General features: G+C 42.3%; 1 protein-coding gene across 1 annotated transcript; it reads right to left on the reverse strand.

The window, feature by feature from the left end:
- Positions 1-176: 176 nt before the first annotated feature.
- On the reverse strand, positions 177-18,609 carry reps1 (RALBP1 associated Eps domain containing 1). The gene is made up of 19 exons (XM_083898903.1): positions 17,929-18,609; positions 15,206-15,329; positions 13,118-13,347; positions 12,546-12,708; positions 11,644-11,780; positions 10,924-11,086; positions 10,771-10,834; positions 9,906-10,060; positions 8,047-8,168; positions 7,545-7,625; positions 5,661-5,748; positions 5,465-5,566; positions 4,777-4,837; positions 4,489-4,687; positions 4,195-4,395; positions 4,015-4,104; positions 3,552-3,706; positions 3,138-3,243; positions 177-2,721 (listed from the first exon to the last, which is right to left on the reverse strand). Exons 1-19 carry the CDS (start codon positions 18,079-18,081, stop codon positions 2,653-2,655), a joined length of 2,463 nt encoding a protein of 820 aa, XP_083755029.1. The 5' UTR covers positions 18,082-18,609; the 3' UTR covers positions 177-2,652.
- Positions 18,610-20,329: the final 1,720 nt, after the last annotated feature.

Below are 20,329 nucleotides of genomic sequence, written 5' to 3' on the forward strand. Positions count from 1 at the left end.
AAACAAAAAACATTTTAATGATGAAAATTTTTAGGTCAAAAGTTTAAACAAAGTCACCGAGGAGAGCCGATATAAAATATTGTGCCGTCTTTATTTTTGTGTAAAAATCACACAGCTGCTAGTCGATTCTGCAGAGATACAGTACATCCATGCAGTTAAACATCTAGGATCCCACAGCCAAAGAGAAGGAATTAAATAGAATATTCTTTCGCTGTTAGTCAGCAATTAATGCAAATTTACATGAGTCCAAAAGTGTGTATCATATACAATATACAACACAGATCTGGGAGCAAATAGCATTCAAAATCCCATCAAAGACTTTGTTAGCGATTGCTTCTGCCTGCCTGGATTGCCATTTGGGTTTAGGGAGGAGGAGGAAGCTATTGTGCCAGCAAACATAAATTAATCCCACGTGAAGGTGTTTAATAGGGTTTTAAATGGTATTAGTTCCAGGTCGTGAAACAATATAATGCACGCGCGCACACACACACACACCACAAACATCATCGTCCGCAACAGCAGAAGAAAGAAAAAAAAGAAGGCGAGCCTTGATGCAACAAGGAAGAAACCTGAACGCCAGTCGGGTGGAGGGGGAGGAGGAAGTAAGGCCTTAGAAGAAGACAGATTCTTCACCAACACACGTAAAGCTCCAGGGACAAACATTTACAATAATAATATTAATTAAAAGACGGGATATTTCAGGGTACTGGCACAAAAACCTTACAGTTTCCAGTTTGTACTGAAGAAATAATAAAACTCGAGTGGTTCCGTTTTTGTTTTTCCATCTTAAAGCATCGTTTTTTTTCTTTAAATACACGCGAAAGACAAAAAAAAAAAAAAGGACATGTAGGTTAAAAGAAAGTGGAGGAGGAGACGTAACAAATAAAAGTACAATGAAATAAAGGAGGGGTGGGTGGGGTCAGGTTCAAAGTGCTGTCGGGTCATTCAGGTCTCGATAGGCTTCATTTTTGCAGGTGAAATCATTCCGATAAAAACACTGATCTGGTGTTTATTTCCTGTCTGGAGCAGAGAGGGAGGTGGACAAACAACAAAAACACAGATCACAAATGTACAGTAGATGGTGTTTTTTTGTTTTTTTTGGAAGATCTACGCAGTTGCTACGAATCATCGCACAAACGCCGAAGTAAGAGTCGGTGTGTGGAGATACCGGATCGCTTCGCCCGTACTTGCATAGTGCCGACATGTTACACGTTCATCACAAAATCAGCATCACGGGGAAAACATCTGCAGCAGCAACACAGTTCTTCATAATATGACGACAATAACAACAACAAAAAAAACACACACACAAACTTCATGTGAATGTCATGCTGCGATGTGCAATGTTTTCCCGTCCACGTGATTTTTAAGTGAAAATAACTTCAGGAATCAAGGTTTTTTTTTAAAAGAAAGGAACACTGAAATGTGGAGCCACAGCTACGGTGAAGATAAAGCAGAAAGAAGAGGAAAAATAGCGATGGTTCAGTCATTTGGCATTAAAGTTCAACCACTCAGTCACATCAAAACACGACAAAGAGGACAGACGACGACGTTCACGTCATACCTTCACACACAGAAATGTTTTTGAGTGCAGTAAAAAGAAGGAGGAGGAGGATGTGGGGCTGAATTCATGTCACAGGATGAGTAAAAAACAAACAAAAATAAGAACGACCTTCACCATGATGATTTAGCCATTAAAGGCCGCACAGTAACACACACACATACATAAAATAAAAAGAAAAGTCCTGTCCAGAGGCAGACCAGTATGTTTTATGTGGAGAGACCAACCACACCAAAGTCCAGTCAAAAACACATCATCTTCTTTTCCATGACTCACCGTTCTGTTCTGGCAGATTTCTTTTCCCTTCAGCCTCTAAAAAAAACGAGCTTTTCATGTGATCTATTTATAAATCATTTCTGTTTTTAAATATCGGAGCCGGTGACGCACAGGAGTCAAATAAATTGTCTTTGACGTTTTAAGAGTCAAGTGGTTTTTAGTACAGTTCCATTTTTAGAATTTTTATTTTTAGAATATTTGGGACCGTTTTGGGGGTGAATTGAACGCATTTCATAGCCGAGCTTTAGAGAGCTTTACTTTCTCCCCGTTTCCAGTCTTTAAGCTAAGCGATGCTAGCTTAATTGGAGATTTCATATCTGTATTGGGGAAAATATTGGTGTGGCTGTTCTCGAGAAAGAGAGCAAACATACCGACGCTGACCTCAAGTCGCACAACAGGAACACAAATACACACATGACACACACACACACACAATAACGCATACACCTCTCTTCTTCAGTCACTCAGAGATTTAAGTCATCAGACACCAGCGTCGAGTCCGTGTCTTCGAACCGTTTCTCAGTTCGCCGCTGCCACCAATCCTCAGAGAAGATTGAAAAGTGCCAGTTTGTAAAAATCCCCCCCCTCCATCGCTCCCTCCTCCTGGTTAAGACTGCGCTCTCACGTCCTTCTGGTTTGTGATTGATGTGTGTGTGTGTGTGTGTGTGTGTGTGTGTGTCGCGGCAGGTTCAGAGCGTCCAGGGAAAGCAGAGGTGACAGAAGGAGGAAGGTGGAGGAAGAAGTCGAGGATGGCAGCGGCTGTGGGGGAGGTTGGGGCTGGGGGGGGGGGGTCACACAGTCTTGCTCGTTTCCCTCTAAAGATGCGAGAAAGGTCTGAGCTGCTCCAGCTGGACTTCCAGAGATATCCTCTCCTCAAGCAGGTCCTGGAAGGAGAAGAAAATAAGTGCATTTGTTTTATCAGAGAGCAGAAAACGTGACGGTGTACGTCCTCCATCACTATCCTCAGGCCGGGTCGGGCCCTTGATCAAGCATTTGTGTTTTTTCTCCGCGTTCGTTATATCACCTGTAAAAACCTGCGGCCACGAACGCATCATTTAAAAACCAGGAAGTGTATTATCATTAGTAACATCTGCGTTCATGGAAGCGGATCTCAGCGGCTCTGATGTTGTTGTAAATTAGACTGTGGCAGCAGGTACAACAAGCTCCCGCTGTGGGGAGGACGTGGACGTAGGTGTACATTTACGGCTCACTTATTTTAAAAACTTTGGGTTTAAATAGGGCTCTGGCTCGTAATTACAGTTAATGTGTCCGGCCCGATCTAAGCTCTACTCCATCATACCTTCAACTGTTGCTGCAATTCACTGTTAAGTCGTGCCAATACTGTGTTTGTCTCCTTGTTTCTTCTGATCGAAGCTTGAATCGACTTCTTGTCCTTTCCTGCTGACCTGAAGACACAAAAGTACACACAGACAAAACTTATTATTAGCGATGTTTAAGGAGATTATCCATGTAAATGCTTCAACAAACATGTATAGAAGCCACATTTTCACCATTCTGGATGCACACAAAGTACAGCAGGAGCTTCAGTCAGGAATATTATTACTAATATATTTACCGACAGTGCCTCTTTTTTAATGATGCAGCTGTTCTATAGACACATTAAAAGTCAACCAGAGTGGGATCAGAGGCCATAAAAAGCTAATTAAACAACCCTGCTTCATTAGAGTTTATAAAAAGATCTTCCATGTCCTACCTGGGAATGGAGGGCTGAGTGGACAGAACAGCAGCGATGACGTTGGATTTCTGCGGGCCGTGCTGCTCGTCCTCCGGCCGCAGCTCGTCTTCAGATTTCAACCTCCGGCGCACGGGTTTGGGAGGAGGAGCTAGAGGACCAGACGATCCTTTGACCTGACGCAGGGAAGAAAAAACATGTAGATTATGAGGTGCTAGGAACACGGACGTCAGGTCTGCTCAGTCGTCTCAGAACATAAAACACATGACTGACTGCTGCCAGTAGGTGGCGCATTAAGCTACAGTATGAAACCGAGGAGAATAACTGCAAATAACAAATAAATTATGTCACACTGACATTTATGTTCAAATCCATTTACTTAAAAAGTGGCATTACATGCACTATAATGTAAATCTAGGACATCACAGTTGATTTTACCAGAGACAGTGTAGTGTACGAGTGTTCTCAGCAAACGTTTACATACCGAGTTGACAGTAGCTGAGGCCCTCTCGTCCACTTGGCCGTCACTCTTCACAGTTCTTAAAGGGCCGGCACCTTCTGGTGCCTTTTCCGCCTGTGGACGCAAAACAAACATTTACAAATACAGCGACTTTTCAGCGACTCCGAGACAAAAAAACACAACATATACATTACCGTTACGTACCTGTCCCGCCTCACTGTGTTTGTCGACCTCAGGGAGACTGGAAGGCTGTTCGGAAGCAGCAAACGCCTGAAACTGACTGAAGTCTGCAAAGTTAGGCTGCTGAGGAATCTGCTGAGGCGAGGTGGTGGTGGTGGTGAGAGCCGCCCCGCCTCCTGGTACCGTCTCTGCCTCCACGCGATGTCCAGTGTGTGGTGCCGATGTCTGTGGAGGGGAATGATGGAAGGATTTTTATAGACTAAATATAAAAACTATAATAATAAAGAGTCAGGTCTGTGAGTTTAGCGTCTAACAGACCTGTGTCGGTAGAGGTCGTGGAGGTACAGCAGGAGGGAACGCTATCGCCGACGGTTGCGCTTGTCCCGTGGTCGACGCGGCGGCGAAGGTGCGGTTCATGTCCAGAGACGAGGAGCGAGAGTGGGAGGGGTGAGGGCGAGGGGGAGGAGGAGGCGGGGCTACAACTTTCAGAGCTTCAAGAGACGCACCTGACTGGGACCTGAAGACAAAAAAATATTTAGTAATTTAAGTTCTAAACGTAATCAAAGGAAAAAGTCAATGCAAAGAAAAAAGGTGGCATAAACTGACCTTTGTCTTGTGATTGGCTCCTGGTCTGATGTGTATGAGTCTGAACTGCTATAACCATCACCTCCAAGGAGACAAAAAAACACTTGGTAAACCACACAGACAAAGATATAATATCATCACATTAGAATGTGATATTAAGTTGGGCTTTACTACTACCTTTTACAAAACATCTGACCTTTTTTTGACAATTATTATTTTGTCCAAAATTTGACAAAAAAGTGATAGTATAGTATGTCGTCCAATATTTGACAATTTTTTTGGACAATTTTTTTGTCTAAAATTTGACAAAAGGGTCATAGAATAGTATGTCGTCCAAAATGTGAAAAAAAAATTGTCCAAAATTCGATAAAGTCATTGTATGGTATGTTGCCCAAAATTTGAAATTTTTTTTTAACATTTTCTTTTGTCCAAAATTTGACATTTTTTTGGTCCAAAATTTGACAGAAAAGTCATAGTATAATATGTTGTCCAAAATTTGACCGTTTTCGATAAAAAAAGTCATAGTATGGTTTGTTGCCCAAAATTTGGAAAAAAAAATGTGTCCAAAATTTGACAAAGAAAAATCATAATATGGTATGTCGTCCAAAATTTGACAAATAAGTCAAATATCTTCTTTCCGTTTATTTTTGCTTCCTTTGAAACAAATATCCAAGTGAGTGTGCACTGCTGCCCCCTTGTGTTTACTCACCTACAGTGTTGGCGGCTACAAACTTAATGGAGGCAGGTAATTTGGCTTCTTCCGACAGTTCTGGAGGTTTGGCGAGCAGAGGACTCGTGGGGTGGTTGTGGTCTGTCGTTAAGAGACAAAACAGAGGGGAAAAGTCAGCTGTACGGCACACGTGTGTTTTCATGATGACAGATGAGGTCATGAAGTGTTTCCTCACCGCTGCCAGTTCTCTTCAGCTCCATCTCCTGCATGTGGATTTTACTGGGCGTCATCCTGATGGGAACTGGGTGGACGATGGCTGTGTCCTGAGGGACGGACGGAGAGAAGGAGACGGGAATTAAGACGTGATGATATCGCTGAGAGACAAATGATTTACATCTACATACAGTTTACTATCAGTTTAACTGTTGCCTCCATTTTTATTGCGATTTCATTGTGAACAGTTTTATAACTCTATAACATGGTTTTTATAATGTAAAAAGGGGGTCTATAAAAGGTGACAGCATCTGTAATTCAGAGTGAGTTTTTATTGGTTGCTGCTCCTACGTGGACGGCTGTAAGTACACTTACTCTGCACTGTGACTCTACTTCCATAAAAAAGCTAAGGTACGTGGATAAAACTAACCTAATTTTTCCCCTACATTCCTTCAGCAGTGTATATATTGCACAAGTGAGCACTAAAAACTACAAATTGATAATTATTTGACATTTATGAAGCCATTTTTATATAAATCTATATGGACTTGAACAAAAACGGGTCACATCACCACTGCTGAAAATAATTCTAGGGGGAAACTCTGCAGCCACTAACATAACATCTTCTTAATTACCTAAAAACAATATTACATTTCCCTGCACATTTCACATCCACTTAGTAAAACAACAGTCTCATCATATTTCCTAAAACTGCAGATCATGGATTTTACTCATCCAAAGTGTGAGGTTAAATATGTGGAGGAGGTTTTTATGTTTTTTTTTTCAATTATCATTTTGGAATGAATTATAGAGCAACCAAAGAAAAAAAACAAAGTGATCTGAAAAGATGCAGGAAGGCAAATACGTGGTCGCCAATAATGCACTTTTCAGATTAAATATGTGGAGCCAATTGTTGCCGTGAGGACGAGACAAAAACGTGATTTCACCAGCAAAGCACAATTATTAGTGCTGGGCACGTCAACGTTGGTTAACGTTAACGCACGTTAGTGATTTCCAACCCGACTGACCGGAAAAAGACGCCTGGGACGTCATGTTGACGTGCCTCAGCATTGGAGTCCAGGCACCGTTTACCAGTTAGCTCTGTTAGCTCCTTTAGCGCAGTTAGCGTGCCTACAGTCGAACTGGAGCGGTGTCTTTATTAAACGAGAAGAGCAGCGCTACAAATAACCAGCGTACCTGTGAACTGCGTATGTGTGCATCGTTACTTTAGTGACTAATTTTAACGGGAGTCACGTAAACATGACGCCACGCTCGTCTTTTTTCTGGTCAGTCGTCATGGAAACACGGCATGCGTTAATGGCGACAAGGTTAACACGCGTTAGCGAATGGCGCGGTTCCATGACGTCTGCCCGGTAAAAGACCAGAGTCCAGGCACCATTTACTAGCTAGCTCCGTTAGCTCCTTTAGCGCCGTTAGCCGACAGTCCTACTGGAGCGGTCTGTTTATTAAACGTAAAGAGCAGCGCTAAAAAATATCCAGCTCAAAGGTTTAGCCAAAGGTTTAGCGTTACTTTAGAGACTCAGTTTAACAATGACGTCACGCGTGTCTTTTCCCGGTCAGTCGTCATGTATTAATGTGCGTTAAACGTGCCCAGCACTGATAATAATTAAAGCGATGGCTGCGTATGGAAACATTATTTGTGATTGTTGGATATCACTGTAGAGAGTGGGGGGAAAAAACGTGATGTCCAACAGAAGCTTAGCCAGCCAAATCACATGCTGTCCACTGCTGACGCAGCAGACGGCAGGACATCATGCACAGAGAAAGACAGACAGAAAGAGACAGATGGAGATAAAGAAAGAAAGAAAGAGAGCGAGAGAGACAGAGAGGGTTAATATCTGTCCATTAATGGTGAAAACCATGCGTTACTAAGTGATTGACTTACAGGGTCAGCTGGTGCAATGTTAGAGTCAAATTGGGTCAGAGTTTGTGAGCTGGAGGAGCGCTCGCTAAACGTCTCCCACTGCTGCAGGAGACAGACAGACAGACAAGACAGTGAGAAAAACAACATGTCAGTCGGCCAGGTGCAGTGACATCACACATTTACATCATCAATAGGAGCGGCCGCCACCTGTGCGCAGTGATGTCACACGTGGTGACGGCACTTTCACACAGAACCACCACAGTCCAGAAAGTGAGAGAAGAGCCGGTGAATTATCAGTAGCTGTGTTTGATGGTGATGGTGAAGAGGATGAAGAGGGAATCGATTCATGATGGATGGATAAAAAAAGAAAATAAAGGCAACGTGGCCCATTTCACCCAAAATAATTACTTTGTGGTGAATTGAAAATGCAAAAAACACAGCAAAAGCAAACAGTGGCGTGTAACAGTGCGAGTAATGTGTGTGTGTTACAGTGCAGTTAGTGATGGTGTCTGTATGGTAGAACCTCGTTGCTCTGGTTCATCTCAGGCCAGGCCTGGTTGAGCGAAGGCATGGAGGGCGATTTGTTGGGGGTGACCTCCACCGGAGAGCCCGAGTATCCCACGTCTGCAGTTTGCTCCGGGACTTCTGCGTAGGAGACATTAGATACAGGCTAGATTGTTAATAATTAATGCAAGATATCTGATGTTTCAGTTTCTTAAATGTGAATTTCTTCTGGTATATTTGTTCCAGATAACAAAGAAATCGTTAAAACTGAATCACTTTGGTTGGTGGAGAAGACAAAAGGAACACGACGGCCTCTGTTAGTAAAACCCTGACATAAACAACAAAGGCTTTTCTCAATGATTTCTTCTTCTAAGCCATTATACGTCTAAACGAATGTATGTATGGGAAGTATATTCAATTTCTGCCAATTAATCCTCCTAAATGTTACACAGTGGACCTTTAAATTCTATTACACAGTGAAAACTGAAGTGTGTATGTAATTTAAATGGAATATTTGTCAGAAAAAAAGGCAAATTACTGCTGGGAACTTCTCTTTATAAAGTTGTTATTCTTCATTTTTAGAGAAAACGTTTTTGGCGTCTTTTTAGAAAACTTAATAGAACAATAGCACGCTAACGCGTTAGCGGCGGTTAACGGTGTCAACGTCAACGACTGACCGGAAAAAGACACATGTGACGTCATGTTTACGTGCCGCGGCACCAGAGTCCAGGCACCGTTTACAAGTTAGCTCCTTTAGCGCCGTTAGCGCCCCTACAGTCGAACTGGAGCGTTCTGTTTATTAAAGGAAAAAGCAGCGCTACAAATTACCAGCGTACCTGTGTACTGCGTATGTGTGCCTCTGTTTTTAAAGTTTAGCGTTACTTTAGAGACTAATTTTAACAAATCGGCAGTCACGTAAACGCGCCATGCCGCTAGCGTGCCCAGCACTAACAAACAACCAAAACCTCCAACGAGTGGAAAAATTAATTTTCACAACCCAATAAAGCCTGAGGTTCCAAAAAAGAAACTCCCTTTGCTCTATGTGTCTTCTTTTGTTGAACTGATGCCGTCTAATTAATGTTATAGGAGTAGTTTCACTAATTCTTAATTAGCTTTTATGCCAGGAGCTCAAGGGGAAGGGGATGATACGTCTCCCGTGTCTGAAGCTAAACACAAAGCTGTCGGTAAAGTAAGTGATTAGCTTTGCTGAGAACAAAAGTGGGGAAATGGGCTTCCTCTAAAAAAGAAACCAAAACCTCTTACCAACTCATATCAAAAGGATATGACTGATTCGTTTAAAAGCTTAAGTGTAAAACGATATGCTGTGATCATGTGCCGGATTATTTCTTGCCTTTTCCTCGTCGACAAAAAGTATTGACGTGCAGAGACTTCCAGAGTATCGTCAACGCTTTTCAACCAATGTTTGATTATTTCAACCAATATGATTAAAAAAACTGAGGTGAGACAGAAAACACATCTGCAAACTATTTGAGGCTGAAGCACACGGTCGACGGTTTTGTTTCTGAGAAATGAAATGAATGGATTTACTGGAGCTGCTGATTCAGTTATCTGCAGTTTCACCGAAGGTGAATACTAATAACTCTTGGTTTTTTGAAAGGACAACAACATAAAGAGAATGTGAATATAATACTTATATAAAGCTGAAACCTCACATCATTTCATGAACAATATGCTCTGCTGCTTAGCGACAGATGGCAAAATGGCAGCAGAGCAGCTCTCTCAAAGCTCTGTTAAATCATGACAGGAAACACATTTTCCACACTGCAGTGCTGCCACCACAGAGTTTATGAGACGTGAGGTGGAGAAATTAAGGGGAGGGAGCGAAAAGAAAGTGTGTGTGTGTGTGTGTGTGTTTACCTGCTGAGTCATCCAGGTCAATCAGCTTTGGCATCAGACTTTCAGGCAGCTTCTCTGGAAGGTCGTATCCATTCTTCCTGGCGACGACCAGGTGAAAGGCGGCGCAGAACTCGTCCAGGGTCAGCGCTCCATCTTTATCGAAATCCGACAGCTCCCTTCAAAACACAACAGTTACACAACGGTGAGTCTGCAGTTCACACACACAACGCGGCAGAGACAGAATCTGCCTTTTCTGCAGCTGAAATTATTTAGTAGACGTTATGGACATTATGAAGTTCTGGATCCCAACAACTCCTGCTAATCTACAGTGTAGCAATGGAGTACAAAACAAAAAAATATCTCTAATGTTATGATAAAAACTTTATAAACCAATTTGGTTCATTATTTTCAGAAGAGTATTAAGGACACACAGGAAAACAATATTTGAGTCCTGACTTTAAACTCAGAATTCTGACGATTTCTAAACTCAGAATTCTTTATTCTCAGAACTATGGGTGCCCAGAATTTAAAGTCAGAATTCTGAGAATGAAGTCAGAAATGCTGAGTTTAAAGTCAGACTTCTGAGAATAAAGTCAGACTTCTGAGTTTAAAACTCAGTATTCTGAGAATATAGTCAGAATTATGAAAATAAAGTCAGAGTTCTGACTTTAAACTCAGAATTGTTTGTCCAAAGTCAGAATTATTTGTTCAAAGTCAGAAAAAGTCAGACTTCTGAGAATTCTGACTTTAAAATTCAGAATTATAAGAATAAAGTCAGAATTCTGAGTTTAAAAGTATATAAGGACATTTCTAAGTGACCCTAAACCTTTGAACGGTGTATCTTTAAGACATAAAGGGACACAAAAATGTCAGAGTGACAACTCACCAAATATGCGACAGCTCTAAAATTGGTAGTTTTGATTTGGTGAAGAATTCTTTTGCTGCTGAACCTGGAAACACAGAGAGAGGAATCAATCGGTTTGTGTTTTACTCGTGTGACAAAAAAAACAAAACAGTTTTCATTACTGTGTTTTCTTACCAGGTATAAAGCCGGTGAGGTCTGGCTGGATGGTTTTAAACTGGTTAATATAATACTGCCGTTGCTCGTCCGTGATCTTCCACGGGTCGTCGTAGCCGCTGGACTGTCGCTGGATCTCGTTGGTCGTCGCCGCCGAGGCCACCGTTCGTATCGTTGTGCTTTCCTGCGGGGGAACAACAGGGCGTGAAGAAGTTACACAAACAATTAGGGAAACGGCCTCCATTAAAAATGAATATGTAGCATAAAAAGATGGATGAGGCAGATTAGGATGCTATTTTTTTTTAATCTGTACTGTAATCCAGCTTCTTGTGAACAAAAAAAAAGAACAAATTGAACATTGCTTTATTTCCTTGAGCACATTGTCACACATTTAGTTTGGCAGCGCTGGCAGATAAAGCTCCACTGTGGTTTTGTAGGATATCTCATGTTACCGGTGTATGACAGAAGAGGTTGGTGCCGTTTACAATCGAGATTAGAAAACATTTTACAATATGGTGCACACATTTGTTCATTCACTGCTAAATGGTATTTCATTTCTGATTCCATTAACACCAGTAAGTCAAGTGTGTGTCCTGGAACTGAAGCTAAGGAACAGTCAAAGATGGACATGGCTGTTTATTTTGAATAATCAAAGTGAAATCCAAGGCATATTTAACAATAAAAGCTAAATGTCATGCAAATATTGATCATTTAAGGGCTGAAAGGACACCAGAAAACTACCTGGACTGACGAGGGATGCATTGCTGGGACTGTGCTGGAGGGCGGGGTGTCTGCGGTGAAACTGACCCAGCTTTCCTGACCCGGCGGAGGGGGCGAGTGCGACGACCACATGCCGTCACCCGACACTGGACCAGCGACTGCGGAGAGTTTTAAAGATTGAAGTCACAAACATACAGAAACTTTCACACAAAGTTTTCTCTCCGTGAATCAAGTCAACATTTTTGTCTACAAAAAGGTCAAGAATTTGGCGAGAATGCCAGCGTAAATTACCCAAAGCCCAAAATGAACCAATTTGTGCGATTTGACATTTGGGAAACTGGAGCGAGGTAATGCTTGACATTTTGTGCTTGGAAAATATGATTTGCTGTTCGTCAAAATAGAAGACACTAATGGTAATATGTTCTCCAAAAGTAGGACACAGGTCATGTGATGTCATATTTCATCCCCACCTTATTATTATTATAAGTATGTACAAGCTGCAAACAGTGGATGGCACTTTAATCAAAGCTAGTGGTAACGTTCATGCCACTTTTTTGTGTTTTCCATTAAAAGTCACACTTTTATTAATCAAAAGAGTTGCAAAATGAATAGAAAATATAGTCAAGACATTGACAAGATTAGAAATAATGATTTTTGAATGGTTTTCTAATCATACTTCTAACGCCATTAGCAAACACGATGTACCATTAAAACACTGGAAATGGGCCTCTATACACCTGTGTACATATTAAAAAACAGACGTTTGCAGCTAGAACAGTCGTTTACCACATTAACAATGTATAGAGTGTATTTCTGATTCATTTAATGTTATATTCATTGAAAAAAAAGTGCTTTTCCTTCAAAAATAAGGACATTTCTAAGTGAGCCCAAACTTTTGAACGGTAGTGTATGTGTGACGCTACCTGTTTGTGGTTCTCTGAACTGCTGCCACACGACTCCAGTGGCGGCCACCACCGCCTGTCGATCTGCGTTTCCTCCGCTGTGCTGTCGTTTGTGTTTCCTCCAGGAGGGAGGGGAGGTGGGGGGGGACTGGTGAGGGGAGACCACCGGGGACGTCGGCTCGGGCTGTTAGCGGATGAGAAATACAATAAAAACGCATTTCCACCTCAGACGCCGCCTCCGCTACCGCGAGATTTCAATCTTGAACATGGTCACACCGAGCCAAGAGAGAGCAAATAAACGCCACTTCAAATGCTGTTTATCAACCACAGTTCTAATCTGAGCAGGAGATCTAAATTACTGACAGGCAACACGGCTGCTGGTTTCAGCAGAGAACACAGAAACACAGGAAACACACGAGTTCTCCAGCAGCGTATCTCTAATAACGAGTGCCTGCAGCTGTAGCAGGAAACAAAAATGTGTGCGCAATAAACCGACAAAACACTAACCTTTACCATCCTTTCTTTGTCGTACATGTTGGACTTTTTAAAGTAAAAGAAGAGACGTATAGAGGATATCGCGTTTCACGACATACCTGTGACTCTATGCTGGGTGCCAGGGGCTGGATGACTTCATGGACAGGAAGTGAGGCAGAGGTTGGGGGCCCTTTCTTGTTCTGGAGTCCTCTGGCCGGAGGCCGAGGTATTACCGCAGTGGCAGAAGCCGGATACAAGCCCTGGCCGTCTGGGTCCTGGTACAGAGCCGCGTGCCTCGCCTCCGCCTCGTTCTTCCCCACAACGAACCTGGGCAACGGCAGGTCCTTGACTGGTGAGACGGGGACACACAGGATTAGATTATAACCAACATGTTCATTTCATGGATTAAGGGACAAAACGTCTGCATCAGTCTGTAATGGTTAACGGATTTCAGGAGTACATTTCCTTTTGCCTTTTTCCCAGAACGCCGAGAGAAACATTAACTTGTTGCAGTCAGCTGTGGGCAGGTATTTTTTTTTCTTATCCACGCATGTATGATAAATGATCTTCTATAAATGAACATGAACTGATTAAAAACTCACTAGTCAGTAGAAATAATGAGTGTTGGATTCTCAGAATTATTCATAAAGTTGCATGATGCAGATTAGGAAACTACCAAGTCTAAAGCCTTAAAAACGCACATTATGTTATGCAAATTCACAACTGACACTGGGTTAATACAAGCAAAGAGTTAACTGGTAAACAACAGGCTTGTGAACTGAACTGTAAAAGCCACTGCAATTTGTGCAGTTTACGGTCTTCAAGAAAGCAAACTTAATCAATATTAAAACACATTTACACCATTTTCCCTGTTTATCTGTGAAAGCGTGTGCTTGTGCTTTATCACATGACGACAGAAGAGGCTTTGAAATCATCATGACCGACTGAGAACATGTCAACTTTAAAAACAGAAAGGTGTTCAAACACGTATACAGTATATATACATGCCAATTTTGTTATGAGGAAGTGGCTGGTCGGGTCTGAGTGGTTCCTTTTTTTGCAAGATGAAATTATGAAAGCGTGTCTGCAACTTCATGCTGCAATATTATAGCCCAACAAGTAAGCTCGTGCAGCGGGAAGTCACACCAAAGGCAAACAGGAAAACGCACTTTTCCAGTTAACCCCTCGAGCGTTTCCACGACAATCTTTATTTAGTTAAGACGTGGAAACTGGGTTGAAAAACAAGAGTAAAACAAAGCGCTTTGATCAGGGGTGTCAAACTCATTTTCACTGAGGGCCACATCAGCATAATGGTTACCCTCAAAGGGCCAGATGTGACTGTCATACAGAATAAATGTAACTAAATGTAACCAAATATAATGTAAAATAAAGTATCATTGTATCATCGTCATGCGACGCATATACAATGATACACTGTCACTTTGCGGGTAACGCAATCGCCATGCATTGTGGGAAATGTAGTTTATGGTCAACACACGCCTTAAAGCAGCATAGACCTATTTTAACACAGATTTAACACTAACCCTAACCCTAACCCTGGCCCCCAGGCCTTAAGTTTGACTGAGATGTTTTTAGTAAGATTACCTAAGATCAGCTAAAGCTCTAAAAAGAACACCCTCATTGTAACACATGAGCCTGTACTAATAAAATATTACCATAAACCTTCAGGTAAACTGTGTATCAAAAAGACCTACAAACATAACATTTAATCCCAAAAATAAGTGCTTAAATTAAATATTTTATCAGTGAAAAATCAAATCAGTTCATAAAAATGCTTCAACATTTTTGTCTTTTCCTTCATGTCCCATAGCCGACCTCAAAGAAGTTCAAGGAGTTATCATTTTTTAAATTAAAAACTAAACCGTAAAAAGCAACAAAAAGTTGAGAGAACGCCCTGATCTGGTGGCACTTGCCAGAGAACATGGTGTGCTGTTATGCAACGGTATTTTTTGGGGAGGGGGGTTGAGTTTGTAACACTGGTGCCTCACAGCGAGAAGTTTTTAGCAAGGCCTTTCTTTGTGGAGTCTGCATGTCCTCCCTGAGATTTCCGGCTTCTCCTCCCACGCTCCAAAGACACGGACAGTGGAGTGAGCTTAATTGGAGGCTCTAAATTGACTGTAGGCCTGTGTGAATGTGATTGGTTCCAGCTTCCCTCAGTATTCAGTGAACCCTCTGAGCGGACTCACCCGAGTTGAGGCTTTCCACCCTCAGGGGCAGCCCGGACTGAGCGATGGCTATGAGCTTGAGAGCGATGTAGAACTGGCTCCTTCCAAAGTGACCCAGCCGAGTGGCTCCACACAGCTCGGTGATCTAAACACACACACAAGGACAGGAAGGAAGTGTTAACATTGTTTTTCGCCTGAAACACTGATATGAACCACTGCTGATAAAGAGAAGAGCAGGTCCTCGCATACAGTCGTATCTTCAAATGTGTAGGAGAGACACAAACGAGGAAAACTGTTTCATCAGCACAATAAAACAAAATAAAGTTCTGTGTTTCGCTTATGCACACATCCTGAATCACTCTGAAGCACGGCTTCTGTTTTATGCGTAAAAACAACACAAGACATTGTTCCTTCTACTCTTCTCATTGGCAACCGTTCAGTGGTTCTTAATTAATAAGATTGATGATCATATATTATGTAGTAACAGACGAAATGCTGAATAGGCTTCATGCAAGTTTTATGCCGAGTAGTAGAACAGAAACTACAATGTTTGAAATGTGTACAAAAAGGAGAAAAGGTATGTGAATATAATTCATACTGTGGTTCAACTACAGAAAAAAACAAGGGCTTAAGTTTGTGGCCTTCAGCACAGTGACCCACAACACAGACAGCTCACAGCTGACTGATTTCTTTCTTGCTGACGACAATAAACGTATTCTGAGTGTGTGTCTGTGGATACAAAGCACCAGTCACTTTTCTCAGCCTGTTACAACACAACAGTGTAGTTGTGTGTATGTGTGTGTGTGTGTGTGTGTGTGTGTGTGTGTGTCTGTCTCTCAGGCCACAACAGTGTCCATTTCTGGAAGGAGTGGACAACAGCGGTGCCCAATTCTTCCACCACACTGCCGCTCCTGTTGACCTTGAAAATGATGCTGACTCACAAACTGCGAGTGTTGGCCTGCTGAGCGAAACCACGAGTCACCAGAATGGACCGTTGCTGTTTACCTGCTCATAACTCACAGCTGTCAGACCAACGGTTCAGGTCTAGATTAAGGCTGGCTGCACAAATATATTGAGAATCCATGGCCGCCATAGTGATATAAACGGGCAAAATATACACAATGCAACAGATGTACATATTGCAAAGTCGGCTTGCATTGTTGTCAATTGTTCGTCGTACATATTTAGGTCGCAGTGGACATAATTTGCTTTGTTTATTCTAATATAGTCATCACAATATCCGACAATAACAACTATGATTAATCCCAGTGCCAGGTGGTCGCCGTGCCAATGGCTCTGCGTTTCCAACATGTCAGTGCAACCTTTAATGAAACACGGTAACAGATGTTAGGGACGATAAAAGAACAGGAAAAGAGTGGGAAGCAGAAGGCTGCTAATGACATGTTTAGCTTCTCACTTTGTCTCTCGAAAAGCAGATATACTATGTTCGACTGCTTTAATTTGAGCCACGTTTTTTTTTCCACACTCGGGGTCAACTATGCGACATGGCTGCCCACTCACATCAGGCAGAAGAAGGTGCGTCTCTTCAGCTGTCAGACAGCAGGGGAGGTCTAGATGGAATAAATAGTTATCGGAGTGTATGTATGCATGTCAGCATATTGTTTTTGTATGCGATTCAAAAGAGTTGAATCTCATATAAACATACAGTAGCAGACGTTGATGACGATTAATGAGCAGTGGCGTGCACATACATTTGGAAGGCTTGCGTTTGTGCGCCATGCCCAATGGCTGCGTCAGTGAGATGCGTGGCGTGACGTGCGACGACAATAGAGAACAATCCTGCAGCTTCTTTTCTTTCTGCTCGCGTTGTTTGTCTCAACAAGACGTCAAGCTTTGTGTGAGATTAGACTGTGAAGAAACACCGGTCGCAAGGGAGTGATGTTTTTTCTGGAACCCAATCACTGTCGTGGGTCTAGCTCCACCCAAGAGAAGTGTACCGAAAAAAGGAAATGGTTGGGGCCAGTTACTTTGATACTATATTAAACAGTTCCACTTCAATACTTCATAACGGCACCCTTTTTGATTGTAAGGGCACCCATAGGAAACAGAGTTGCAAGGGCATGTTATAGGGCACTGCATCACTTTTCTAGAAAGGCACTCCTTTATAAACAGCGTTTTAATTTATATATTGCTTTAGAGGCCACACACAGCCAGTAGGGCACTTCCCCATGTTTTTACCACTCTCGAGGGTAGTTTAGCGTGTCTTGTGACTCAAGAGGGCACTTTAGCGCGCGGCATTTTTGTCCATTAAGGCAAAAACGGCCGCCCCCCCCCCCCCCCCCGCCCCTGTGCACGCCACTGGTAATGACAGGAAAGAGTGGGGAGTCATTAAAAGCAGGAGGCTGCTAATGACATGTTTAGCTTCATTTCGTCGCTCTTCAAAACATGTCCACAATCCCGCACTTGGTGAGGAGACATACCACCTCCTCGTGTGTTTATAAAGATGTCACTTTGAGCCACTAATGTTTACTATGTGACTTGGCTGCCCCACTCACTTTGGCTCAGGCTAACATTAGCCAAAAGAAGGTGTGTCTCTTGCGCTGCGTAGCATTGCTAGCCAGCAACGCTTACCACACACTTACATTGACTGACAGGTCAGCGCTGACAGCCGGGCAAGTTTGTAACGTGACAATTGGCAGCGGCACGTTACGTAAAATGGCAACTTCGCAGCATAATGACAGAGCTACATTAAAAAAATATGGCACTCGCTAATGCTAGCTTACCTGCAGGACAACTTCGCTGGGTAGCTGGGCCGCCCGGAAAAGGTCAAGAACTCTCCCGTTTGATGCCACTTTTTTGGTGTTGTCCGTGTCGCAGTACACGAACAAATCCGAGTAGTATTTCTGCTCGATATCACTCAGCGTTAGGCTCTCCATGGTAGCAACAATCCGACCTGAAAAGCGGACTCGCTGGGTGTTGATTAGCCCTTAGCCAATGGCTGGGGCAGGATCCCAAAAAATGGGCGAGACTTCAGGATCCCAACTTAGCTAAGCGTTAGCGCACTAGCTAACGCAGAGGTTAGCAGAAGTAATAATGTTCACAACGCGCAAAAGTCGACCTGTTGTCGCTTGATATCGCGCTCTGTGAAAGTCTCAAACAGTGGCTGTTGATTAAGAGAGTCGTTCCGCACTTCACAAATCAAACACGGAACGTTTTCATACAGTTAGTTAACTTGTTGGGCCATCCAAGCCAAACAGCCAACAGCTGGCTAGTGCAGCTAACAGCTACGTTGATTCAAAGTCAGTGGCACTGACGTGAAGCTAACTAGCGACTAGTCGCTCAGTCCCGGACGTCTACCGCGCTAATGTCGCGCTACACGGACTTCTTGCCGCTTCCAACCGCTACGGGACGGCGTCCCCGTGTTTCCTGGAAACTAATTCCTCTGCGGGGCCGTTAGACGCAAAGTTTCAGGGTCTTTGGGTTCCTTCCTCTAGTAATCAAAGCCGCCATTCCTACAACCAGCGTCAACTCATTCAGAGCAAACAGATGGCTTCCGGGGGAGTCTTCAAAATAAAAGACCCCCCTTCGTGGAAATAACAACTGTATACTTCATTAGTTTTTTTTGTTTGTTTTTTTTTAATAGTTTTAGATGGAGTATTTGCTAGGTGCAAGATTCAAAAGGATCATAATAATTATTGTGTATATATGATTTGACGTATATCCGATCCAGGGATTTTCACCCATATCAGACCAATGTCTTTATGAAAATGAACGATTATTGGTTGGAACGTTGTATTAAATGAATAAATAAATAATTGTCTGTAGTACGATCATATTCTATTTATTATTGGCAACCTAGCAAATAACATCTCCCACGGATGTGATTTTGAAGGCTGCTTTTCCAGTTGATTGCATTTATTCCTAAATAAAATTTGTGCTTAATCATGTAACCACATGAAATGATCAGTTGCAGTTCTGTCGAGTAAAGGTGATTTAAATTCATTAAAAAATAGACATCCAATGATTTAGACCACTATGTTCCCAGCACGAGACTTTATTTTGAAATACATTTATCGAAATTTCCGGTTTAATCACGTGTGACATTTTTCTAACTTGACGTCCCGCGACGTCACTAGGCTACCATCCCATGGATGTATTATAAAAGCCCCGCCCCTTTGGCTCCGTTCATTCTTGTCCGAGTCAGCGCGAGCCAGGCAGGAACCCGGATGAGTACTTTCAAAATAAAGTCCACGAATTTGAATGAGAGCCCACCCTACACAACAAAATAAAATTCAACAGAGATAATTGGAATAAGCCGACGGTCAGACATAGGCCTCTCTCGTGACATATATTTTTTTTCATGTCATGACATGTAAATTATAACATTAATTAGGCCATCGAGTTATTTAGTCTGTACTTAATGGTAGTACATGAAAAAAACACGTTTTTGTGGTGTTATTTTGCATATGTTCTTACTGCAAAGTTGTTTAATAAAAATTCCTGGCGTGACTGCAACATGTAAACCTCTACATAGAGGCAGAAAACAAGCACATGAGAGCACTTATCTCTTTTTTTCCATATATGGAGCAGCAGCAAGGTGTCACCAGGAAGTCAGATGAGCTTTCATGGTGCATTCATGTGATGTGGGAAATTTGCTCACACGGCAAACATCCACGAATAATAAAACAAAAATAATAACAAAGTATGTTTTCCCAACTTAAGATAAGATAGTCCTTTGTTAGTCCCGCAGTAGGGGAATTCACAACGTACGTTACGTTACGAATTGAGTCACGTGGGATGTGTTGAAATGAGGGTGAACTCTCCATTAGACTTACACATTAACACAATAACTTACATTAAACGACTTTATCATAGTGCGCACAGACAGACATTAATGTGACACATACACATGTTGTTGTTTTTAAAGTTATACTTGCGTAAAACTATAAAACTATGTTGGCGAGGTACGCCCGGTAAACTATACGGTATTGGGAAACTTTCCGAGCACACCCTGAAGGCATCAGTATTGTACGGCAGCGGTGGTGCAGATTCACCAGAAAGTCGCTCATCATTCCATTACAAGCGAAAAACAATTAGAAAATCAAGGTAAATATGTGATTGTTAATCTTATTTTAAGAATGCTTTGTGTTGACCTCAATGTATTCATTTGCCAACGCACAATTC

The sequence above is a fragment of the Microchirus variegatus genome (genome assembly GCF_963457635.1).
Source record: "Microchirus variegatus genome assembly, chromosome: 12".
Taxonomy (NCBI): Eukaryota; Metazoa; Chordata; class Actinopteri; order Pleuronectiformes; family Soleidae; genus Microchirus; species Microchirus variegatus.